Source organism: Pristis pectinata, chromosome 7, assembly GCF_009764475.1.
Source record: "Pristis pectinata isolate sPriPec2 chromosome 7, sPriPec2.1.pri, whole genome shotgun sequence".
Classification (NCBI taxonomy): domain Eukaryota; kingdom Metazoa; phylum Chordata; class Chondrichthyes; order Rhinopristiformes; family Pristidae; genus Pristis; species Pristis pectinata.
In genome coordinates this window covers 68007604-68035157 of record NC_067411.1, presented here as the reverse complement: position 1 = coordinate 68035157, position 27554 = coordinate 68007604, and the positions used below count along the sequence as shown (strand labels likewise).

At 42.1% G+C, this 27554-nt stretch overlaps 1 protein-coding gene and 1 long non-coding RNA gene across 2 annotated transcripts in view; one reads left to right on the top strand and one right to left on the bottom strand.

The window, feature by feature from the left end:
• LOC127572695 (chondroitin sulfate synthase 3-like) overlaps positions 1-22763 on the bottom strand; it is a 200400-nt gene extending 177637 nt beyond the window's left edge. The window contains exon 1 of the mRNA XM_052020215.1: positions 21253-22763. Within this exon, the coding sequence (XP_051876175.1) occupies positions 21253-22149 (897 nt within the window). The 5' untranslated portion in view covers positions 22150-22763. The remainder of the gene's footprint in view (positions 1-21252) is intronic.
• Positions 21648-26031, top strand: LOC127572696 (uncharacterized). Its single transcript, XR_007956656.1, has 2 exons — positions 21648-21786; positions 22761-26031. It is a non-coding gene; the product is annotated as an uncharacterized LOC127572696 (long non-coding RNA).
• The last annotated feature ends 1523 nt before the right edge of the window (positions 26032-27554 follow it).

Below are 27554 nucleotides of genomic sequence, written 5' to 3'. Positions count from 1 at the left end.
TCTGTTCATAAATTAAAGGATCCCATCTGCTTTTTAACCACTTTTCCAATCTCAATGAACTGGGCACATACAGCTCCAGATCTCTGTTTTGTATCCTTTTTAGAAATGCGTCCTCCAATTTCACAATCAAAATCAGATTTATTATCACCGACATACGTTGTGAAATTTGTTGTTTTGCGGCAGCAGTACAGTGCAAGACATAAAAATTATTATCGAAGTTACCAATAAATAAATAAGTGCAAAAGAGGAATAACAAGGTAGAGTTCACGGACCGTTCAGAAATCTGATGGCAGAGGGGAAGAAACTGTTCCTGAAACATTGAGTGTAGGTCTTCAGGCTCCTGTACCTCCTCTCTGATGGTCTTTATTTTTTACCTTTTTTATTTTTGCTACCAAAACATGGCACTTCTCCTTCCTCAATATTAAATCTCATCTGCCACCTATCCACCCATTCCACCAAATGTATCTTTCCTTCAAGTCCATTACTGTCCTCATCACAGTTAACTACATCTTCAAGTTTTGACCCTCGTCGTGTATACATACCCAAGTGCGAGTCATTAATAACATTAAGAAAAGCACGATTGTAGTAGGGCTCTGTGGAACTCTATTGTACAGTTCCCACTATTCCACAAAACAGCCTTTTACTATCATTTCCTGTTACCTGTCAGTTTGCGATCCATATTGCTACAGCCCCTTTTATTGCTGAGCATCAATCTTGATGACAAACTTATTAAGTGGCATTTTAACAATCACCTTTAGAGAGTCCATAAATAACTCATCAATTGCATTTCCCTCATTGACCATCTCTGTTACATCATGAAAAATCTATCAAGTTAGACAATTTCTATTAAGCAAATCCATACTAGATTTCAAATGAATCCACCTTTGTCCTGGTGACAGCTGTCTGAACCTGATTGTTGTTTCTAGGACTTTCCCCTGCATCCAAGTTAAAGTAATTGGTCTATAATTCATTCCAATGCCCTTTTTAAAACAAAAGATGCAATCTTTGTGCATTTCCAGCCCTAAGGCAGCACCCTTGAATGTGTAGATGTTTGGAAGAATAAAGCCAGATTCTCTGCAATTTTCTCCCTTACTTCACTCAGCTACCAAGAACAAATCCCAGTTGACTGGGGGCCACTTACCTTTCTAATATCCCCATTTTATCAAAGTTTATCCATCCAGAATCTAGACTACATATTCCTTTGCATAGATTCCAGCAGTGTCTTCAATCCCAACACAGAGGTGGAATAAAATTTCTTATTTCGATGGTTTTGTACTTGGATTGAATCAGGAAATAATAAATAGAAAATAAAGCACAGAACAATACACAGAAACAGTCCCTTCAGCTCCTCTGTGCCTGTGCTGACCATGATGACAAGCTAACGAATTTCATCTGCCTGTACATGGCCCATATGCCTCTATTCCCTGCCTGTGTGTTTAAATGCCTCTTAAACAGTGCTTTGTATCCACATCTACCACCTTGCCTTACAGCACATTCCAGACACCCATGACTCTTGTGTAAAAAAAAATTTGCCTCATAAATCCCCTTTAAACTTTCCCCTTCTCACCTTAAACCCATGCCCTCTGGTATTTGACATGTCCACCCTGGGAAAAAGACTATCTACCCTATGCCTCTCATAAGTTTATATACTTCTATCAGGTTTAGGGCAGAGGGCATATGCCTCTCTGCCTCCATCAAGTTTGTCCAACCTCTCCTTGTAGTCATATACTCCAGTTCAAGCAACATTCTGGTGAACCCCTTTTGTACCCTCTCCGAAGCCTCCATATCCTTAGTACAGTGTGGCAACCAGAACTGCACACAATACTCCAAATATGGCCTAACCAAAGTTATATGCAGCTGCAATATAACTTGTCACCTTTTATACTAAATGCCTCGACCATTGAAGGCAAGCATGCCATGAGCCTTCTTTACCACTCTATCCACTTGTGTTGCCACTTTCAGGGAGCTGGGAACTTGCATCCCAAGGTGCCCCTGTACATCAATGCTCTTAAGGGTGCTGCCATTACCTGTATACTTTCCTTTGACATTTGACCTCCCAAAATGCATCACCTCACTTTTCTAGATAAAATTCCATCTTCTATTTCTCTGCACAAATTTCCAACTGATTTATATCCTTCTCTATCCTCACTATCCAGAAATCACCAATTTTCATGTCATCAGCAAACTTAGTAATCAGGCCGCCTACATTTTCTTCCAAAGCATTTAAGAGGTCCCAGAATGACGAATGCAGAAAACCACTGGTCACAGACCTCCAGTCAGAAAAACACCCCTTCACCATTAACCTCGTCTTCTATAACCAAACCAATTTTGCATCCAACTTACCAATTCGCCATGGATCACGTTACTTATCTTCTGTAACAGTCTACCATGAAGGACCATGCCAAATGCTTAACTAAAGTCCCTATAGACAACATCTAATGCCCCACCCTCTTCAATCATCTTCATCATCACCAAGAAAAACTCAATCAAATTTGTGTGACAGGACCTCACCCATATAAAGCCATGCTGGCTATCCCTAAAAGTCCATGCTTTTCCAAATGCAAGTAGTGTCCCTAAGTTTGGAGAAGGGGCACATGAATCTTTCCCTACACCTCTTCCCACCCTGTCTCATGTGAGGATGCCATCACTTTCTTGCAGATTCACCACCACCACTGCATTTGCTCTCAAGATGAGGCCTTCCATTCCAGGGCATCTAAAATGTCCTCCTTTTTCAGGAAACGTGGCTTCTCTTCTATTGGGAATGATGGAGCCTTCACTTGCATCTGCTCTGTTTCTTGGACCTCTGCTCTCACCCCTCCTCCCTCCAGACAGAACAGAGATAGATTTCCCCTAGCCCTCACCTTTCACCCTACCTGCCTCCACATCTAGCACAACCTTCGTCATTTCCACTAGCTACAACAAGATCCCACTACTACCCACATCTTCTCCTCCCCACCCCTTTACGCTGGGACCACTCTCTCCATGACACCTTTGTCTGCTCAACCCTCCCCACCCACCCCTCCCTAACCCCTAGCACTTTCCCTTGCAAACACAGGAGGTGCAACACTTGTGTTTAACACCTCCTCCCTCAACACTATCCAGGGACCTAAACGGCCTTTCCAGGTAAGGCACAGAGTTACATGCCCCTCCTCCAACCTCATCCACTGCAATCAATACTCCCAATGTGGCATCATCTACATCAGCAAGATCAAGCACAGACAATACGACTGATTTGCAGAGCACCAGTGCTCTATCTGCAATATTCCCATGACCACCTTCCTTACTTATCATATTCCAGCATTGGTAGCCTTTGTGCTCCTGCTTATCATCCTCCTGGCTGTCACGACCTTCACTTTCCCCTCCCCCCACCCGGCTCCTTATGCCTCTTTCTTTTGTCTGCCTCCATCCGTCACCCACCCATCTCCCAACTCCATCTTTGCTCCTCACCATACCTGCCTCAATCTGCCCATCATCCTTCACCCCTTCTTGGTCCACCTCTCACCTCTGGCCCCTATCTCACCAGTCCCCCTCTTCTGCTTTATACTGGTCAGCTCCCCTCTCCACTCTTAGTCCCGATGCAGGGTTTTGACCCAAGGTGTTGACAATTCCTTTCCCCCTCACATACGCTGCTTGACCCGCTGAGTTGCTCCAGCAAATTGTTTATTGCTCCAGATACCACCATCTGCAGTCTCTGGTGTTTCCCACATCAGACGTAAATTTGCCCCCAAATAGCTGCTCCCAATCTTTAGCTTTCCCCAGTTCCAGCCTAATACTATTGTAATTAGCCTTCCCCCAGTTTTGCACTTTCACCGAGGACTAGACTTATCCTTATCCATAACTATCTTAAAACTTATTGAATTATTATCACCATTCTCAAAATGCTTCCCTACAGAGACTTTGATCACCTGGCCAGGCTCATTTCCCAGTACAAGGTTTAATACAATCCCTTTCCTAAGTGGATTATCCACATAGTGTTTCAAGAAACCCTCCTGGATGCATCTAACAAATTCTGCCCCATCTAAGCCCTTGGCACTGAAGGAATTTCAGTCAATATTGAGAAAGTTAAAATAACCCACTAAATGACCCTGTTGTTTTTACATCTTTCCATGATCTGCCAACATATCTGTTCCTCTAGATTCAGCTGACTATTAAGAGGCCTATAATATAACCACATTAGAGTGACTGCACCTTTCTTATTCTTGAGCTCTATCCATATTGCCTCACTGGATGAACCCTCCCACATGTCCTCTTGAATTGCAGCTGTGATATTGTCCACAATCAGTAGTGCAACTCCTCCACCTCTTTTACATCCCTCTCTATCATGTGTGAAACATCCAAACCCAAGAATGCCGAGCTGCCAGTATTGCCCTTCTCTCAACCAAGTTTCTGTAATGTAGTTCCATGTACTAATCCAGGCTCCAAACTCATCTGCTTTACCCATTACATTCCTTGCATTAAAATAAAAACACTTCAGACCATCAGTCCTGCCTTGTTCATTAACCTGGCCCTACCTGTTCTTACTTTTAGACTTATTTGACTTAATGCCTACCTGCTCCTCAATCTCTCCACCTGCTAACCTACTGCTCTCATTCCCACTCTTCCCACCTCCCTCCCCCATACTAACTTAAACCCTCCCGAGTAGCACTAGCAAACCTCCCTGCAAGGATATTGGTGCCCCTCCAGTTTAGGTACAACTCGCCCTTCTTATGCAAGTCCCACCTGCCTTGGCAGAGAGCCCAATGATCCAGGCATCTGAAGCCCTCCCTCCTACACCAGTTCTTTAGCCACGCATTCAACTATACTATCTTCGTATTTCTTGCCTTGCTAGCACATGGCACAGGATTTAGTCCTGAGATTACAAGCCTAGAAGTCCTGCTTTGTAATTTTCTACCTAATTCTCTAAAGTTCTTTTGCAGGACCTCGTCCCTCTTCCTGCCAACATCATTAGTATAAATATGGACCACAACCTCTGGGTATTCACCCTACACTTTCAGAATGTCCTGTACCCACTCAGAGATATCCTTGACAACACACCATTCTGGAGTCTCACACAGCCACAGAAATGCCTATCTATGCCCATGACCTTAGAGTCTCCTATCACCATCACTACCACTCATTTACACTTTGAACCTCTCTGCTGTACAACAGAGCTAGTCATGGTGCCACTGATCCACTTGCTACTGTTGCTTTGCCCTGAAAAGCAATTCCACACCTCCCCCACCCCACTCCCAAACAGCATCCAAAGTGGTATATAGGCGACTCAAGTCCCCGTGATGGCTTTCCTAGAAAACAGAATATCGCACTTTTCCATAAGTTGAAGCCGCGTCATCTGTGTATGTGTCAAGAAACGGGAGTTTAAAAAAATGTGTGTTGATTTAGTCAGAGATAATACAGCAGCCAAATGATTCCACTTGGACTATCAACCATCCATTTCTTTCAACGTTCCAAAGACGCACAGCTTGCTAAGTTAATTGGCCACTGTAAGTACCGCTGGCGTGGATGTGAGGGGGAGAATCTGGGGGACATTGATGGCAACCTGGGAAGAATAAGTTACATGGAAAATTGGAGATGCAAGAGACTGCAGATGCTGGAACGTGGAGCAACTCAGTGGGTTGAGCAATATCTGTGGGGGAAAATGAATCATTGATGCTTCAGGTCGAAACCCTGCATCAGGACTAGACACTGATGCAAGGTTCCATCCATGCTGACCGTGACACCCATTTATACTACTCCCATTTGCCTGCAATAGGCCCGTATCCTTTTACTCCTTTCCTAGCCAATTACCCATCCAAATGCTTTTTAAATGTTGTAGTTGTACCTGCATCTACCATTTCCTCTAATAGCTTGCTCTCCATACACGCCCACCACCCTCTGTGTGAAAAACTTGCCCCTCATAGATACAGTCTCTATTTCATAAGGACATATGGAGTTGGGGGGGGGGGTAAGAGGAGATGGGGGGGCTTTAGTTTCAATGAGATAGTGCCAGACCTGCCATCAGACCAAGACTTGGTCATCAAGTTATAGATGTAGCAGCTACATGGCTACAAACTTTCATGGCTCACGTTGGAGGATCCATAACGTCACAAGATCCACATCAACGCTGTGATTATCACAGCATCCTTGGGCTTCTGGTCAGAGTGCAGCTGCCTGCTCCACTATTCCCAGATGAATCAAGCCCACCATTGGACTGTGACTGCTCGGAGCAGCACGAACCCCAGTGACCACAGACCTGCTCCCTACTCCAGATCACGCTGCAACCCACAGTCCCTCAGCGCTGGGACCGTGGTGACCAGCACACCCCTCATATAAGAGAGCCCTAGGCCATGTCAGGCTGGGGACTCCCTGGATAGCAGGCAGCTGGAGACCCTCCCAGCTGCTGTGCCCCAGCCACCTGCGGCTCCACTCCCCCAAGACCGGAAGGAGCGAATTCAAAGCTAGGTCCCGGCCACCCCTCACCTGGAGGATGACACTGTGGGCGATCATGTTGACGGTGCCGCTGAAGGGCAGCTCACCTCCAGAAACATCAGAGTACAATGCCACCCTTGCTGAAGATGGTGAAGAAATCACTTTTTTTCCTCACATGAATTCCATGAGAGCAACTTTTATTCCTCATCTCAAATTTTTGGGCAGTGATTTGCGAATTTCCATTACCCTAAAAGGCCATAACACAGGGGTCGCCTCTACCCGTTCGGTAAGGAAAAAGCCACAGGGGACTCCTACGCTACCTGCCTGCCCCTCCTGGTGGTCATCCAACTATCTGGCTGAACCTTGGAATCACATGGGTAAAGGAGTTCCTAATGAATCAATTTTTGAGACTCGCACCTCACGTATTTGCACGTACCATCAGCTGCTTTCTCCTTTCTGTTCAAATGCCCAGCAGCATTAGATTAAATAGGATTAAGTGTTTTGCAACTAAAAACAGATGCAGTTCAAGAAAAGTCACGATCCCATGAAAGTAAATTCCAAAAAATTCTAGTCTGTGTTAAAGGGGAAGCAAAGCCTAGGAGTAGAAAATATCTGCCATCTCTGCTGATGAGAAGAACAGCCCCCAAAAGGCCCACTGACCTCAGTAGGAAGCTGATATTTCACAGAACAAGGTAACCGATCTGAAGCTGCTCAATCCCAAGAATCCTCTTGTACATGCTGTGGATTTTGGCCGCTGAGTGTTTTCCCAGGTTATTGCGGCTGCAGATGAGCTGCCAGATAGAGCTGAAGTTCCAGCCTACATCAAGATGCATGTGGCCAGGGGGCAGATTTTGTAAGGAAGCCTTTTCACATTTGCTTCAAATCCACCTCAAAAGTAACACATTGAACATTTGGTCCATTTGTTGACACATGCATGAAATTAGTTTTGGCGAGAGATTGCTACAGATCCTACTTAGCATTTGTCCAAAACAAGAAGGACACAAAACATAAAATATTGTTTTTGTTCTCCTGCAGATAATTTCTTTCTAAAAAGGTATTAACTTAGTTTTAATAGGTTATAAAATAGTTTAATGCAAAAGGAGATGACCTCTGATTGAGAGGGACAGTTGCTAATAATCATTTAAAATTGATGAAAAAGCAATTGTAGGGCTGGGATGGGGAGGGGTGTAGAAAGAGGAGGAAATAGAAGAGGAAATTACTGCACAAAATCAAAAACTTCCCTTCTGGTTCCTCACTGCACCTGATGCACTCATACATACAGATGCCCATACATGCATTGTAGCATCCAATGGCATGCACTTCTGAACATTGCTTCTGCAATATTCATTCCCATGGGCCACTCATGCAGTTGCAGGACTTCACAATGGCTGAAAGGCTAGTTTCAATGTAACTTAAAGGGGACATGCAACAAGGAGTCCAGTGCTGGTAACCCAACTCAGGTTAGTCCGGTTGGTATAAGCAATGTATTAATCCAGTTGTCCTTGGGCCCCACTATGCATCAGAAGTGACCTCATCCACCCTACTAACTCCTGCCTATCAAATGCACCCCCCCACCACCAAACAAAGATCTGCTAACACAACCTGAAGTCACTGACCCAAGATCTCCAACCACAGATCACCCCTCAACCCCAGATCGCCAAACTTCATTCGACAACCAATCACTAAGCAGCAACAGTCACTCTGCCTCTTCTACCCAACAATTGGCCCTGACCCACTACTTTGTATTCTCCACACTCCTCCATCCTGAGCTTCTCTCTCTGATGGCAGAGCTGGTTCTTTGTGTACAGAGCCTGTTCACCATACCTGTTCAGTACAGACATTGGGTCGCCTGTGCTGAGTTTCCCAATCGTGAAACCATGAGCAAGATCTTTGTGAGCCTGCCACAAACTGACTGTTTAACGCCAACCAATTTCTTAATTGGGTTGTTTTTCCGTATAACAGTGGAAAAAATTAAAAGGGTTTGAAGCACATAATGCTATGTGAAAGCATAGTAATGGGACTAGTTTTAATGTGCTCTCGTAAAGGGTAGGCACTGATGCATTTGGCAGAATGGCCTCCTTTGAAGCAGTACATTTCTTAATTAAATTGGCAGTCTCAGAGAAACTACACCATGACTGGTGTAAGAAATGTTCCACTGATGCATTGAAAATGCTGCTCCGAAGAGGAGGTGAACTGATCTTTACTTTATCCCTAGCTGCAGAGACATTTGATTAAGACCACAAACTTGAGTGCCCAGACCAACTATGTGCCCTTTCCCTAATCCAACATCAATGAGCTTAATTAACAAAAACAAAGCAAGAGAGGATGACACTACACTGCGACATAAGTGGTTCCTTCCTGTTAGTGAAGTAACCAAGTGCACTGAAGAGAGGCAGACTAGCTTACAGGGTGCCATCAGCAGGAAGTCAATTTCTTTCACACTACTATGAATATTGTAATAATTATTATACATCTATTGCAAGAGCATCTTTGAACAAAGTGCTCTTCCCTGACTTTTCCACTTCCTTTCATACACATAGGTTGCTAAATGATACACGCCCAGCTAGATCATCACATCTGAAATAAATGAAAACACAATTCAGAGATTATAGAATACCACACACTTCCTTTGTGGTTTGAAATGCATTGAAATTATTAATTAACTTTGTTAACCTGCACACCGAGAAACACGTAGACCAGGCATCAATTCCTGGCAGGTCCGAAGACTCAGGGGGGTGTCATCCAGCAGTTTGATTCAGAAAATAACAATGCTAACAACATTTAAAAGGCACTTAGACAGACACATGAATAGGCAGGGAATGAAGGGATATAGACCACCTGCAGACACATGGGAATAGTTTAAATTGGTATCATGGTAGATACAGACATTGTGGGCTGAAGGGCCTGTTCCTCTGCTGTGCTGAACTGCTTCGTGGTCTATATTCTAAAACCTAGGCTGATAACCTAGTGTTGTACTGAGGGAGTGCAGCACCGTCAGAGATGCAGTTTTTTGGATCAGACCTTAAAACAAGGCCCCATCCGCTCTCTAAGGTGGATTTAAAATATCACATGGGATTATTTCAAAAAGTCCCAAACAACATTCATCCAGTGCTGATATTTCCAAATACATTGTCCCTAGGTTTGTCTCACTGCTTTTCCTTTTCTACTTTTTGATGTTTATTCAATACTTCATTGTTAGTAATGTTCATAATGCAGTCAAATATTGTTAGAAGGCAAATTAAGTAAATCCACATATATCTGCAGTAAAAAAGTGTCTGCAGGATCAAGTAACAATGCCAATAGAAGGAGGAAAACTGATGAACACCACCAAAACAGATAATCTGGTCAACATCATTGCAGTTTGTGGAAGCTTATGCACACAAATTGACTGTCACGTTTCCTATGTCATACCAGTGACTGCCCTTTCAAAGTACTTCAATGGCTGTGAGGTACTTTGCAGCAACTTGTTCTACATAACCAGTTTTTTTTACATAATTGGACTCAAAACAGTTTTTTTTTTAACAACTCCTTCAGGGAATGGAGAAAGCGGAAGCCAAAAATAAGTAAACATTCTTGGTTTTGAAAACAAAAGAAACCAAAGCCCATTCAGTCCATTGCACCTGCTCCGCCATTCAACTTAGCTAATTTTCCTACACTACCCCCATATCTCTTGATTCCTTTAATATCAAGCAATAGGTAAATCTCTGTTCTAAATGCAATCAATGGCTGAGACTCCACAGCCCTCCACAACACACAATTCCAAACGTTCACATCCTGGAGAGTGAAAGAATTTCACCTCATTTCAATCCCAAAAGGCCATCTCTTATTTTGAGGTGGTGACCCCTAGTTCCAGAGTCCTTGGTTCAAGTATCCCACTCCTTTTTGGCTTATTGTATCACAGCAACACAATTACTTTTACCAGATAACATTTGTATGCTTTGAAAATAAAAGCAACAACTTTGGAAACAGCAACCAGGAAATGGAAAATAGAGAAAACTTCAAACAAGTTATAAGCCAGAGTTTTACTCAAAAGGTGTTAAATGTTTGCAATGATATATCAGCAAATACTAAACTACTAACAGGTTTAAAATATAGATGGATGACTAAAATTGGTAGCAGTCCAATCAATGTCACTTAGTTGAAAATCTCTCTTTCAGCCTTGACGTGTGCTGTGTTCTTTTGTTAATATAATAAATGGAACATTAAGCAGACGAATCCACTGTATAGCAATGCACAGCAGGAGTGCTTAAGAGGTTGACGGAGACAAGTAAGTACCTCAATTAGCAACAGAAAAAGTAGATGAAAACACCTCCTTAATAAATCTTCAGAACCAATTACAAAACAAAGGCAATTCATATTTCAGTGACTAGCCTTTTTATAATGAAGAAAACATGCACAATCAGTCAAATGTTCCATAATGCTCTTGTAGTAAATGCGAATAGTACGTTCTTACAATACTGAGGTCCAAGTTGTGCTTGTTCAAGTACTTTGTACATACTCTTCTTAAATGAGAGTTGCGCAGTACATTTTACCTAAAAATCTAAAGAATGGAGTGTCCCTGGATGTTGCTTGTAAAGAACTGTTATCTTTGTTCTTAGAGTGTCCTGTGGTTTGGAATACTCTGGTCAATAAAGTGGAAGCATTCAGGAACAACAGAAGATAGGATCCGAAAGGACTTCAGTCTCCCTCTACTAGTTATATAATCATCTTTAGCTTTAAACACCTCTTGTTAAGATGCCAGTTTTGAGAATCCATGGAACAAAAGAGGAAATGCTCCTTCCCGGAAGTACAGTGCCAGTAAGTGGCACACCAGGGTAGGCCTGATTTGTTATGTTGTAATTTACTAAAAAAGCCATTGGATAATGTACATTAAAAGCTCTTATGGACAATGACCTTATCTACTGCCTGTTTCCTGTTTTTTGGCTGACAATTTCTGGATTGGTAGAGACAATTTTCAAAGTGCTCTCATAAGAACAAACAGCTGCTGGAAACAAAGAGAATCTTGTTCAACACTTCTGAAAGTTCCAGTTTATGTGGCAATCAAACTGAAATTGCTTAGCAAAGGAGCGGAGGACAGCAAACCAAAGCCATACAGTCATTTGCAAAGGCATACTGTTCTACAATCCAGCTTCACTTCAGGCAGTTCAAAAATAAATCACATTTACCAAAGTAATCCATGAAACAGTACAGACATTGGAATCTATATTCTACAGATTTGTGTTCTCTCTCATTTAACCCAATTCACATCTTGCGCTTTTCTATCGGAAACATATAGCGGGCGAAGCCTGAAAGGGTGTGAAAATGAGGAAAATTGGATAAATGGCAAACTTAGGTTGGCATCATGCAATTTTCATCTAACTCTATTTACAGACACAAAAGATTTCATAAAATTGTTACCAGAGGAGATGCATCTCCATCACAAAAGCAGAATAAATTAGTCCACAAGACTGCATATTTAACAGGTTTCCCTGGGAAGAGCTCAGTCTACTGAATAGCTTTTAAGTCTCTCCTTCATCTCCATCTTTCAACCTCCATCATAAATAAAACAATAGAGAAAAATAAAAATATCAAATTTCCCCAGGATTACTAAAACTGTATTTTCATGCCATCTTAAGACTTTACTTGGTGATCTGATCAGTAGGAGAGACAACTACAAGTGTGACCACAAACTAACTCGGGGTTTATACTGAACAATCGTGTCAGAAGAAAGAAATAACTCTCATGGAAAAGAGTGCTGGTATCTTTATACAATGGAGTTGAGGCTCAATGATTCAAGTACATCTCAAGCATCAAATTATAAATCAGGGCTTCCTGATACTGATCAGTATCTCTGAGAAATTCACCAATGATGTACAAAATTTCACAGCACACAAGAGTCACTTGAACAGCCCATTCCAGGGGAAATTAGGTCATCACAAATCTGACTCTTTCAACACATTGCAGAAAGTTAGAAAAGAGCTTTCAGCCAGGTCCTACACATCCTGGGAATACATGTTCTGGTCAAGAGATGTCCAAAATTGAAATATGCATCATTACCCCCAATGGTTGACTACATAGAACAGTACAGCATAGGAACAGGCCCTTTGGCCCACAATGTTGTGTCGAGCGAATTACATTAGTAATCAAATGCCCAACTAAACTAATGCCTTCCACCTACACAATGTCCATATGCCTCCATTTCCCTCACATTCATGTGCCTATCTAAGAGTTTCTTGAATGCCCCCACCTCCAGGCAGCACATTCCAAGCACCCACCACTCTGTGTAAAATACTTGCCCCGCATATCTCCTTTGAAATTACCCCCTCTCACCTTAAATGCATGCCCTCTACTATTAGACATTTCAACCCTGGGAAAAAGATACTGGCTGTCTACTCTATCTATGCCTCTCATACTCTTATAAACCTCTACCAGATCTCCCTTCAGCCTCCGCTGCTCCACAGAGAACAACCCAAGTTTGTCCAACCTCTCCTCATAGCACATGCCCTCTAATCCAGGCAGCATCCTAGTAAACCTCTTCTGCACCCTCTCCAAAGCCTCAACATCCTTCCTATAATGGGGCGACGAGAACTAAATGTAATACTCCAGTTGTGGCCTAACTAAAGTTTTATAAAGCTGCAGCACAACATCCTGATTCTTGAACTCAATGCCTCAACTAATGAAGGCAATCATGCCATATGCCTTCTATACCACCCTATCATCTGTGCAACCACTTTCACAATGCTATGGACTTGGACCCCAAGATCCCTCTGCTCCTCAACACTGTTAAGGGTCTTGTCATTAACAGTCTATTGTCTCCTTATGTTTGATCTCCAAAGGTGCAACACTTCACATTTGGCCAGGTTGAACTCCATCTGCCATTTCTCCACCCATATCTGCAACTAATCTATATCCCACTGTATCCTTTGCCAGTCTCCTATGCTATCCACAACATCACCAATCTTCATATCATCTGCAAATTTACTAATCCACCAGGGAGATTTTCATCCAGGACATTTATATACATCATAAACAGCAGAGGTCCCAGTACGGATCCCTGAGGAACACCACTAGCCACAGAGCTCCAGCTAGAATAAGTCCCATCAACCATTACCCTGTCTTCTACAGGCAAGCCAGTTCCGAATCCAAACGGCCAGTTCACCATGGATCCCATGCATCTTCATCTTCTGGATGAGCATCCCATGAGGAACCTTGTCAAAAGCCTTACTAAAATCCATGTAGACAACATCCACAGCTCTACTTTCATCAATCACCCTCTTCACCTCGTGAAAAAACTCAATCAAGCTGGTAAGGCATGACTTGCGCCACATAAAGCCACGCTGACTGTCGCCAATTAGACTATGGTTTTCCAAATGCTCATAAATCCTATCCCTAAGGATCCTCTCCAGTAACTTCCCTATCACTGACGCGAGACTCACTGGTCACCGGTCTATAGTTTCCAGGATTATCCCCATTTCCCTTCTTGAATAATGGAACAAGACTCGCCAGTCCTCCAGGACCTCACCTGTGGCTAGAGAGGACACGAAGATATTGGTCAAAGCCCCAGCAACCTCATCTCTTGCCTCTCTCAATAACCTGGGGTATATCCCATCAGGCCCTGGAGACTTATCTACCTTAATGCTCTTTAAGAGACCCAACACTACCTCAAAATGCCCTAGCATATTAGTATGCTCGGCACCGATTTCCCTATCCTCCACATCCTTCTCCTTGGTAAATATTGATGCAAAGTACTCATTAAGGACTTCACCCACATCCTCTGCTTCCAAGCACGTTCCCCCCTTTCTCCTTGAGTGGTCCTACCCACTCCCTAGTTATCCTGTTGCTCTTGATGTATGTATTTGTAACAATTCTGTTAGTTAACTTACAAGGTGTATAGAAGATGTTTCAGATAATTTATCTTAAGCAAATCATCAAAACAGGGCAAGGAATTCATTGCTTTGATACATTCCTACTCCAAGAAGAGATTCAAGCATAACCTTCTGCTCTAAGGAATTTGATGCAACTTACATGGTAACTATTCTTTCTTTCTGACATTTGACCCCTCTCCAGCATCAATGCTAAAGGTATTTGTCAATCACGTTATTGCTTCCTCATGACAATCATTATACTTGTGTGAATAGTTATGAATGTGTTATCTGATTTATACCATGTAAACAAATTTAGAAAAGCAAATTTAGTTAAGGTATTGTTTGGTTACAGCTGAATAAGTTACCCCAATTAACATTTAGTTAGTTACTGATTTTGTTGAAAGAACTACTCAAAGCAAGAACTTTTCCCTTCCAGTTACTGCTGCTGTGTACATCACTTTAAATTAATTTTATAAATTTATGCGTTATGCACCATTACCATTTTGGAAGGATTCCTCGATCAATAAAGTCAAAGCTTAAATTTGGGATGGGGGTGTGGGGGAGGTGGCAAATGTAATTACATAGCCCATTCTCCTAAATATGGGAAAGCCAATTGGCAATTATTGTTCATGTTGATGTCTTTATTTAAAAAAAAGATGTTTCTTGTGTGCTTCCTTAGAATCATAGGATTGCAGAATCAGTACAGTGAAGGAGATGGTCATTCAGCTACGTCATTGCTTTCAATCTACACCAGCTCTTTGTAATGCAATACAGTCAGTTCTATTCCCATGTTTTTTCCACCATAAACCAACATTTTTAAACTTTCAACTATTTATCCAATTCCCTTTTGAAAGCCGCCATCAAATCTGCATCCACTTTCAGGTAGTCCACTCCAAATCACAGCTATTTGCCACTTATCATTTGATAATCACTTTAATTCTGTCACCTCTGATCCTTGACTCCTCTGCTATTGGAAAGACATTCTTTTTATTTCACCCAGTTATGATTTTGTACACCTCTAACAAATCTCCTCTTAATCTCCTCCACTCCAAGGAGAACAGCCCAAGATTCTCTCGTCTCTCCTTCATCTAGAATCCCTCTTCCTGGTACCATTCCTGTAAATTCTCTCTCAGCCCATCACCTCCTTCATAATGCGAAGTGACCAAAATTGGATGCAATCAGTTGTGGCCAAATGGTTGTCTTAAGGGTTCAATGTAACCTCCTTGCTTTGCATTCTCAAATGTTTAACTGTGTTCTCAACCTATACCACCACCTTCAAAGATTTATGAACACATGCACCAAGAATGACCACTTACTCTATGCTTTTTCTCTCCACATTCTTTCTGTCTAAATTTATTAGTTCACACTTCTCTGCATTAATTTCATCTAACACAGGGTGCCCATTGCACCACCAGGTGTCCTCTCAAGGCCACTGCTGCTCACAGTTTACCACTATTCCAACCTTAGAGCCATCTGGAAACTTTGAAACTTTACTCATAGTCAACTCAAAACAGTGTCCCAGCAAAAGGCCCAGGGGAACACCACTGTTTACCTCACTCCAGTTTAATTAAATGCCAACTTTGATTCTCTGCTTTCTGTTCCTAAATCAATGTTATATTCCTCTTATTCGATGGACTTCAATTTTGCTAACTAGCCTTTTATGTGGGTGCTTATCAAACACCTTGCAAAATACGTGCATTTCATATCTACCAAATTAATCCCATTAAGCTTTCTGGGTACTTCATCATAAAACAAGTCAAGTTAATCACACACACAATTTGCCTCATTAAATATTTCAACTTTGCCCTCTGACTCCATACATTAATCAACTTTTTGGTTCCTCTTTTTGTACTTCAATGGAAATGAACCATTTCCTCTTTAAAGCCTACACTTTATTCCCTTCAGGTTTTGCTTTGGCATCTTTAATTCCCATTTCCCTAGACCAGATACCTGTTCAGACCACTAAACTTGGTTTTCCTACAATTAAGTTCTGATCTAGATTGCCCCCTTCCCTATTACTAATCTAAACCTTTTTTTAAAACTTTCTTTTCAGCCTCCTTACATCCCTGTTACATAATATTCACCATCTCAATTCAGCATTAGCATCTCTCATTCTTGGAACTCATTAATTTTGTTGCAATGGTTGCAAAGAAAAGAATGACTCAGCTTATCATCGACATTTGTATAATTTATAGATGGGAAAATTTTGCCCCAATTTTGGCACAATATTGTTTTTATATATCATATAATTCTGACACAATTGTAAGATATTTAAACAGTAATGGGACAGAATTGATCTGGCTCACTGAACCTGTTACAAACACACCAACATTTCTTGAAAAGAAATCACATTAATATAGTGTAAGAAACAGCATTAAACAAGCAAATATCAGCAAAATGGAGACTCCAAAAAAGAACATACTATTCACTGTTAATTTATCGTAGTCTGACACTATCCAACCATTACTTAGCCTCATTGAGACAACACCTCTAAGTACATTAAAAGCTTTCATTGTTCACAGATTCTGATGTCACTTTTTCAAAATAAGTAGAATGCAAGTAAGAAAATTACCAAAGAGTGATACATGATCCTGCATTTACAAGTTTAACAGCAGCTTCATGTCAGTGTAAAAGGAGGAAACTTGCAATCTCTGGTTTCTTGAATGACAGGAGGAAACATGACAATGAGCAAAGCGAAGTTTCTACTCAGAAGGACTACAAGGTCTCACAAAGATTTGCACTCCATGAAGTACTGACATTAAAACAATGTGCATCATCCATGGCTCTTAGATAAAAATATGCAGCGTGGGTTTAACACCAACAACACTTCTAATGATAGAAAGAAATTCTGGGCCAATAGTTTCATTGACCACATATATGTTTTCTTCTCCTTTGTAGAATCCAATTAATTGAAACTGATTAAATTTGCCATACAAATCAATAATACTACAATTCAAATTCAAACTTTCAAGTTTAAGAATCAATATGCATCACCTGTCAAAAGAAACAAAACCTCCCTATAAGAGTTGACATCCATTTTATCAACTCTGCACAAATGTAACACAGATTGGATTGCGCTAAGATATCTCTAAAGAGAAAATGACTGTGATGATAAAACAGTTCTGCTGTATATTTTGAGGAAGGCAAGTCTTCCTTCCCACTTCCACTAGTAATAATATGATCCAACTAAAGCCAACTGAACAAGTGCAAAAGATGGAGGAATTTTAAACATGCCAAATCACTTAGGTGTATGTTTGTAGAATCAGCTGCAGTCAAGCTGCTTGGTTGTGAATATCTCAAAAGTACACCAGTAAAGTTAAAATTTCATCAAGAATGTGCATAAAACAAACTTCTTGGATTACCGTAATCAAAATTTTACAAGAATGTGGCATAAAATTAATACAGAAATATAGTCATCATTAAGACACAAGGTTGACTTTTTTTTACTGATCATCAATACTGATTCCTCAAATAACTAATTTTCCCTCCTTACATGGGCGTTACTATTCCACTACAGGTTCTAAAGTAGAGCAATAAGCTTATCCATTCCAAGGCATTGCTTGTCAAGTTTTAATTGAATTGAATTTTTAATTGGAGGTCCAGGACCTTCTTTAAAATTATGAACAATTAGAACAAATTCAATAAGCGTATGATTTTCTACCATCCACAAAATATTAGCATGAAGAATTCTATTTAAAACAATAGTAAAAAAAAACTAAGTAACGTTTGAAGGAGTATTTTTTAAACTAAAAGGGTATTAACTATGTAGAATAGCACAGTAGTTAAATAAGTAACCACAAATAGTTTGAAGGAGGAACTGAACAAATAATGCATGGGATTATTAGGCATGCCCCTGGGGAATACTGTTGGTGGGTCAACCAAATTGGCCTTAAAAGGTCTTCTCATTTCTGAAACTCTTGTGTATTAACTCCCAGATCACTGAATTCTGCCAGTAATCTCCAAGCTGAAGTTCCCCATTGAATAATGATTTATTAGAGTTGCATGTTAAATTCATTGCTAACTCACATTGAATGCAGAGAATAGGGAGTTCACGATTCTCTAGTGAACTATTTATAGCTCTGATATTCAAATGTTTATTCCCCGACCACCCCCATCCCCCTCCAGCCTTTATTTTGTGGGTGATTTTGCATTATATGAGAAAGACATTTCAAAGGAATTTTAACTGCAAGTTTTAGTTTGTAACTCCTACTTTAGCACCTCCCATCATCATTTTCTCCTGAAATACTATACGCAAATTTACTACCACCGTACAACTTACTTCACTTTCAATAAATGGAAGTCTGGCGATCAATTATGAAAAACTTTGACTTATTCTGAGACAAGTCAGACACACTAGGATGCTGGACATTTCATGGCACAGTCACAAAGCTTATAGTTCAATTCATTTAATACCAAAGAGATCTTACCGTAGGATGGTCTGAAAGTGATCACAAAACCAATCGTAAAAGGAAATTTTTAACAACAATAGAAAGACGGAAACATAAACAGACACAGAACTTTGCTCATTCTCAGCAGAGCAACACAGCAACCATGACATTATTGTTTTGACCTCTTGCAATCTTCAGAACTATTCTATATCACCGAGTTAAAACCCAAAGTAGTTACCTGGGGATTAAAATGCTGGCTCTTTGTTTTACTATATGCTAGATCTGTCTTTTGATTTTATAGACACTTTTGCAGCTTTTTAGTCAAGTGAAATATTAATTTAAAGAAACAGAGAAAACAGCACATTGAAACTATTCCAAACTTGTACCACTAATCCAGAAGAAATGGATATAATAATGCCCTCTTATCTGCAATCACACCCAGGCAATAAACTCCCAACTTCACTATTGTGGAACACAATATGGTCGAAATATTCCATTTAACAACATGCTAACGTTCTTAGTCTAAAGATAACAGAATTGCATAATATTGTAATTTTGGCACAAGCTGTAAATTGTTAACAGTGCATTGCAACTTACTAAGGGTAGCAAATTTCTAATGAGTAATGGACAGGAACAGTTACACACACCACCAGGACAGTGCCCCCCACTCAAGGGCCCGACCCTGAGGTGTTGAGCAAGGAAAGGATGGGGAAAGAATAGAGAGAGGAGAGGGTGGTGAAGAAGTGAAGAGGAGGTGTCATGGGGAAGGGGAGGAGGAAGAGAGGGAGGATGGGGTTCAGGAAGTGAATGGGGAGAGGGAGAAAAAGGGAGAGAGGGTAGGATGGGATTGGAGGAAGGCGAGCAGGAAGGGGCAAGAGGGAGGGAGGGAGTGAGGAAAGTGGGGTGGGGAAAGAAAGATTGGGGAAATCACAGGGTGTGGGTGCAGGGGTCATGGGGAGTTCAAGGAGACGAAGGGGGATTAGGGATGACCAGAGGAACGAGGGTGTGGGGAAGAGAAGTGGACAACATGATGGCCAGGAGGTGGAAAGAGGGATGGAGGAGTGGTTTGGTGTCGAGAGGGAGGGTTGTGGGTGTTGCGTGTGGAGGCAAAGGAGTGACCGTGGAGAGTGGGTTTTGGAAATGAGTGAGGGCGTGCAGGGAGGGATGTGGGTGGGCAAGAAGGGAGAGTGGAGTGGGTGTGTTGGGAGTGATAAAGGTGTGATGATGTAACCAAGAGAAGGGGAGTAGTTTTGGATGAGAGGATGAGCCGGAAGTCTGAAGGGGGGGGGGGGGGGCGCGGATGAAGAGGAGCTTGAGAGTCTGTAAGCAGAATCAGGGAGAGTGAGGGAGGGAAAACAGTTAGGAAAAGATGGAGGAAATGGAAGAGGAAATTTGTAAATTTGTGGGCAAGGCAGATGCTGGAATGATCTGGTAAGGGAAGAGGGAGATGGGAAGAAAGTGCAGAGGGATTGAGGGGAGTGGTACAGTTGTGGGACAGGTGAGAGTTGCTGGAAATGGATTGGAAAATTGGGAGGGGAGAGTCAGTGAGGTAGTAAAGAGAATGGGAGGGGGTTGTTTTAACAGTTGTAAGTGGGAGAATAGAGTGGGGGGGGGAGTGTGGTTGGGGGAATTGAATGGAATTGCTACAGGAAGGGTGGCATTAAGTTATTGAACAGAACGTGTAATGCCATGGAGCAAAGGTGGTTTAAGTGGAAGATAGCATGTGGGCGAAGAAGGCAATGGGATCAAGGAGCTCAGGTACATGGAAAAAGATGCTGTTGGCAAGAAGTGGGAAGGGCAGATGGGTATGGGAGAAAAGAGGAAGGGTAACATGCAGTATAGTGAATGGAACGTGCAAGGTTTGACAGGGTGATAGGGGATTGGTCGGATGAGAATGTTAGTTGTAAGTGAGGGCAAGGTGAGCCTGGCAATGAGAAAGACAGTTGAGAAGTTAGTCCGAGTGTGCCAAGAGGGAGAGCTCTGCAGTAGTGAACAGCTCTGCAGTACGAAGGACTGAGCAGCTAAAGGGATTTTAAGAAGGGGTGGGATTAGGGGGGTGAGAATGTAGAGGCTGGACGAGCTTGTAATGAGAATGGATGACTATGCGGGTGAGAGGAGCGTGGTTGCAGATGGATAAGCATAGATAGTCTGAATGCATAGATGAAAATGTGTGGATAAACAAGGATGGGTAGAGTGCAGCGGGCAGAGTGTGGGTGAGTGATGATGGATGCAATGGCTGAGAGCTGGTTGGTATCGAGGAGGATGGACCTATGGGTGGATAAGAATGGGGTGGACAAGGGTGAGTGAGAGCTGATATTTGGATGTGCAAGAATGACTGGAATGGATGAGATTGGATCTGTGTGAATAGAAAAGTTTGGGTGGGTGCCAGCTGGTTTGGATGGGTGGTGCAGGATACGATGGGTGCGGTGAATGAAGAGGGAGAGATTGAATGGTAGCTGGTTTGCATGGATGAAGAGGGATGAGATGGGGTGGGTGAGAGCAGGTATTTGGAATAGGTAAGGATGCATCAATATGGATGAGGATGGTGGGTGGGTAAAAGCCAGACGGGGTGGGAGGAAGGTGTGGGTCAGCAGGCACCCCCGCGCTGCTCTCACCTCATACGACCAGACGCACTGGGTGCCGCCGAACCTCCGCACGCACCTGCCGAGCTCCACATCCTCATGGCTGGTATACATCTGGCGCAGGCACTCGCCCAGGTGGGGCACCATACGGCGCAGCACCTCCCGGCTGAAGATCATGCCGGGACCGCCCATGCAGAAGTTCTCGCCGGGCTCGAGGGCCAGCTTGCCTAGCTCCTGGCTGGTGCCCAGGCCGGTCTGCCCCAGGTAGAGCGGCTGGCTGCTGTTCAGCGAGCGCAGCAGCTCCTCCAGCCGGCCACCCTTGATGTAAACGTCGTCGTCGGCGCGCATGAACCACTCGTAACGCTCCAGGTAAAGGTCGTGCATGTACTTGAGCATCATGAAGGACTTCTTCTGCGGCGGGTACGAGTCGTCCACCCCGGCCAGCGACACCAGCGGGATGGGCACGGGCAGGGGCAACTGGTCGGAGCCCTCGCTGGAGAAGAACTCCACCTTGCCCGGGATGGACGGCACCCAGGTGCGGTAGGCGGCCACCGCCCGCGAGTCCAGGTACTTTTTAGCTGTCATCACCCCGACGTAGAGGAACCGCTTGTCGTTCGCCCCTCGCCCTCCCTCCGCCTCCTCTTCCTCGTCCTCCCCCTCCTCCTCTGCCTCCTCCCGCTGCCGCAGTTTGCTGAGCAGCACCGTGTCCTTGTGCCAGCCCAGGCTCCTGCTATTGCTGTTGCTGGCTCCCGCCGCTGCCTCCCTCCCGATCCCGGCTCTGCTCAGCAACGAATGGCAGATGTTGGAGATCCTTTTGTTCTTGCCGTTGATCTCCACCACCCTGGGCACGATGAGCCACGAAGCGGCGGTGAAACCCAGCACCAGTCCCAGAACCACGCTCATCCATGGTCTGCGAGACCTTACAGCCATATCCCTGCAGGAGAGGGGTCTCCCACCTGTCCTCACACACACCGGATGGCCAGTAATCTACCCCACCATAGCAAAGTGCAGCGTCTTTGTTTAAATGTCCATTTTAAAACTGTTTAAATAAAGAGAGCAAAATTCATATTTCTTTGTGGGGAAAAAAAAAGGTTCTTTCCTCTGCCCAGGGCCACCAACTCAACTCAAGTCTGGCTCCTTTTCTTCCAAGTTGTCACAACCTGAAGGAAGTTCTTGCGTTTCATTGCAGGCGGTTCCTTTTCCGTTTCTTGGAGAGATTCACGCATTTTGTTTGACTTTTCTTTTTGTGCATTTTTTTCCTCTTTAAACAATGTATTTAAAAAAACACACACACAAGAGGGGGGGGGGGGCAAAGTTGACGGTAAGAAATGAAAACGTTGTCAGGGCTGGCTTCTCAGCAAGCCTCCAACTCCTGGAGTGCAAGAGCACATTTCAAGTGTGTGTGGCACTCCCACTCTCTCCCCTCTCTCTCCTCCTCCTCTCCTCCACTCTCTCCGGTTCGCCATCTTGTTTACATTTGACGTCAGGGCAAATAACTTTTTCTTCTTTTTCTCTTCTCTCTCTCTCTCTCTATTTCCCAGTCTTTCTGCTTCAGCTCCGGCTTTCCTTCATTAACATTAATACCGCCCTCACAAAGCGCAGCGAGCGCAGCAGCTGAGAGGAAGGAACCGAGGGCTTCCCTTCGGATTGACAGCCCCGCTGACCAGTCACAACACGGCTGGAGCACAGGCTGGAAAGTGTTTCGTCGGCTTCGGAGTTTGACCAGTCCAATCAATGGAGGAGGAGGGACGGGACATCCGCCCCTTTGAGCTGCGTCTTAGCTTCGGTGGTGTGAAGTGCTGGAGGAGGAGCTGAGGGCAGACTTTGTTTGACACTGATGGCTTGTGGCTGCTGCTAGGCGAGGCAGAAGAAAGCTTGCCGAGAGACTCCTGCCATAAACAGACTGAGTGCTGCGAAGTATAGATGTGATTTTTTAAAAATTAAATATCAATAATCCCCTTAACACAGCAAAGAATGGGGATTCCCCCCCTTGCGATGTATTAAAATATTTTACATTTAAAGCCTATTTATTTTTCTAAAAGGCAGCCAAGAACGCAATAATGACTAGCCTAGGATTAAGGATGCAGAATGAAGTGAGTAAGTTTAAACAAAAAACATCGATAAAAGTGACACCAAGCTCTCACGAAAGACAGTAGTTGGGTTAGAGATATTGGAAATAACAGTTCGAATACAGTTTTACTTTCTTATCCAAATGAACGTTTAAGTTTTATACTCATTGACATTTATGTTTCTAAGGTAAACATTTGACTGACTGCATTTCAATGAATGTATGTGCATGGGCGTTCAGCTCTAAAGTTAAGCTTCAGTAAAGTGTAAATTCTACAGGAATCTCATTTTCCAGATAAGTTTGTGAGGCAAGCTTGCCCTTGTTGTTTGTGGATTTATTGCAGCAGGATAAAGTGAAACTCTTCTCTGAAGTGACACAATTGAACAGAGAAATGGCCTATCCTGACTCACCAGGTTCACAGATTTGCAAATACAAGCACAATGTAATTGCTACAGGTTCAAATTTCCTTGCCCTTTAATCCCATTATAGCAGCTTCATCAAAGCTGAAAGAGTCTAGGATCAAAGACACATATTTCTTTTCCACTATTCTAACAGACTTCACATCATTCCCTGAAATGAAAACATGTGGCACTCCAAGAGGAATGAACACCAACAAATTCCCTTGCACAGAAGAGTTTTAAAAGGAATAGCTTCACAGGTATTGAATCAAGTCAGCTATGGACCAAGGACTGATAATGAAATTAATATAGGTAGGTGTTTGATGGTCGGTATGGATGTGATGGGCTGAAGGGATTGTTTCTTTGGTTTGTGGATGTGTAGATGTGATCTTCCAACATGCATCGATTCTGGAGCAATCTCAGTGGACTGAAATGTAGCCATAAAGCTTTTCAAGAAAGAAGGACATGAAAAAAAGAGGATTGTTAGATTGGAATCATTGTCGGGAAAATGCTGGAATAAAGGCACTTAGAAAATTTTGTAATGAGACAGGATCAATACTGTTTTATGTAAAGTCTGTCAAATCCGAGAGTTATTTTGGGATGTAGCTGGCAATGTAGATAAAAGGCCACCAGTGGTATTTCTAGATTCTCAAAAGGTATTTAACAAGGTGCCATACTGAAGATTATTACAAAAAGTTAGTGAGGTTAAGGAATGAATAGAGGACTTTAAGTGACAGATAACAGAAGAAGTAAACAGAGCTTCATACTAGCAGGGTGCCACAGGGATCAGTATTGGGCCTTAGATTACTTACAATCTATTATCAATAACAATCTATTATCAATAACAACCTAAAGGATAGAGATCAATGTTTTCAAGTTGTTGGCAATACAAAGCTAGATGCAAAAGTGAGCTGCAAACAACTTGCAAAGAGATAAAGGCAGGTGAAGTGAGTGATAAAGAAGAAAGCATATGTGGGGAAGAAGTGAGAGATCATTCATCTTGGTAGAGCAGAATATTTGTAAACACTGGTAAATGTTGGTATACAGGGGAGACTGAGTGTGCCATTCATGAAAAGTAGAAAGTTAACACACAGGTATAGTAAGCAGTTGGGAAAGCAAATTAATTGCTGGGAGGAGACTGAGTAGAAGACTGGATTTCCTGCTGTAATAATACAGAGCTTTGGTGAATCCATGTGTGGAGTTTTGGCCTCCCTATCCAAGGAAGGATATGCTTGAGGATATATTTGCTTTGGATGTAGTAGAGAAAATTTCCCTGGATTAGAAATTTTTTTAAAGGGAGATTAAATTGTCTGGACCTAAAATAAGAGAGGTGATCTTATTAAAATATTCAGCATTCTGAGAGACTTTGTCAGTTGTTGAAGACGTGTTTCCCATAACTGAAGAACAAGGAAGCCATTTAGGAGAAATTTCTTCATTTGAAAGAGTTCTAGAGTTCTGATTTTTTTAAAATTCTCCATCTCCTGAGGACTCAGAATGCTCAGGTGGTGAGTATATTCCAAACAGATATACAGATTTTGTTATACCAGGCAAATCAACGGATATGGGAATGGGATAGGAAATTTGTGGTTGATTATAATGCTAATGTGCATTTTATATTTTGTGATATAAAATAATCATTAGCATACACTTATGTAGCCAATATTTATTCGGGGGAAAAAAGATTAATAGGAGTAAACTTAATACACTTGCAGTAATAAAATGAGTCATTTAATAACAAATGTTCATTGCAATGCAAACATATGCAGAATTGCCAAGCGATAGTGTGCTCAGACTAATGAAATGCAGAATGAAAAGTGTGGGAATCCAACAATAATAGAATTTGTGACAGCATGGACTAGGTTTTTAACCAAACAAATGTAAAGAATGAATAATCTGAATCTGTAAAGGAAGACATTGACTATAATATACAGCAGGCTCTGTTTAAGGAAACTCAGATGCAAAGTTGATTATCCTGTAATAATAAATAATGATGTCTCTTAAAAGACTACCTACAGATAATTGCTAGACAACATTAGGGGTGGATATTTCCTAAAACTAATTATTGTGAACCATCTGTATTTTTGGATTCTGGGATATTTGCTCACACACATTCTTCCAAACCCAAACAACTGAAAATGTGTAAAAATACTCAATGTATCCACCATGGCTAAATATTAAAAAAAAGTTACAAGTAATGGATGGTACTTGATGACAATTATATATGATCAATGTCTAGTCAGTGATTTTCCCCCCATATTTAATGTGATCTCCTGTTTGGTTGTAGTAGTATATCTCAGAAAATTGATCTGAAATCATCATCTATTAAACTTATACTTTGGTTATGAAGTGTTGTCACAGATGAGTTTTTTTTATATTAGAATACTGTCTGACTCAGTTAGTGATAAAACAGATCTGTATGAAATGCATAGTTCTGTTATATTGTTGTACATTTTATTATAAAACCTATGTGACCTCATTAATGAGCATTCATTTGGAATGTAACACCCTACCTCCAGTGAAAAAGATGTAATTATTGTGGAGTTAACTTTTTAAAATCCATCCATGTATAATACAAACCTCAATCTTGGAGATCTTATTCAGAAGTGAAGAGAAACAAAGGCTTGGCCTTGTTCTACACAGGCAAGCATTTGATGATTTTTTTTTAACCAAACAACTGAATCTTAGATTAATATTACATGCCTACAGAACTATCCATTTCCTTTCAATACATGGCAATAAACAACTTTCTGATAGTCATGTGATCAGCTTTAACTCCCTTTCCATTAATTTAATCAGCATATGCCAAATAGCCATGTTATATTTAGCTAAATTACCATTTATGTAGCAATGTATTAGTTAATATTGTTTATCATTTTTTAATTGCTTTTAAATGTATGCTGAAGTGAAAGAAACACAAGAATTGGAAAATGCATGAATGAAAATAATATCAACGCAGTTATGAATGTCTAACACAAAGGGGAGCATTTTAACACCCAAAAGGAAGAGAGTTTGAATCTAGAGGGCAATGAAAATGTAAAATATCTCAAACCTGAGCCCGACCTACCTCAAACATGCCTGCGTTGTGTTACATGTTCTCAGGAGATCAGCCACCCAGTTAATTGTTTTTGTGCTGCTCTTTACCTCAGGTTTCTTTCTCTGTTCCAGTTTAAACAATAACTATCGAGTTGACTAGGACTTGGGAAACTCAGCTATGAAAGAGAGAGGAGGTCTGCCACATGGAATGCATAAATTATTTTCCAGAACACTATTCTTAAGCCAGGAGATGCAGGAGTGAGTCCAGCCACTCCTCAAAGGAACCTCCTCGGTGATCCCCACCATCCAGTCACTTCACCCACAATTCAGTGTTCTCCGTGTTCTTTATGAAACTATCCCTTTCTCCCCTGATATCTCTGGATTGCTGCAATGCTTCTTCCCTCACTCCGGTACTTATGTCTCTCTGGGTCCCCACCAAACCTGATCTTCCAGTGCCTTCCCCATGACCACCTCCAATCTCTCCCTCTCTGCATTCCCTTACTGTGGCCTCATGCTTCAGGTCTGCCCACTCAACAGTCAGCTGGCTTCTCAACCTGGTTGCTGGCAGCCGAGAACACACACTTCAGAAATGTTAATCAGGTCATGGTGTTGAATTCGCCAGTACTTGAACATCCCGCATCCCCCACATCCAAACTGCCCACCCTGCCTTCCTGTAAAATATTGGGGCTGTAGGCTAGGCCTAAGGGTTTGTAAGTGTAAATTTATTTAAATTAAGCAACAATTTAAGGAAAACTGTCACTACAAGTGGCTTTAAAGTGGCGAAATGCACCTCACTGGTACATCAGTTAATTTCCACAAAATACCCACTTCACATC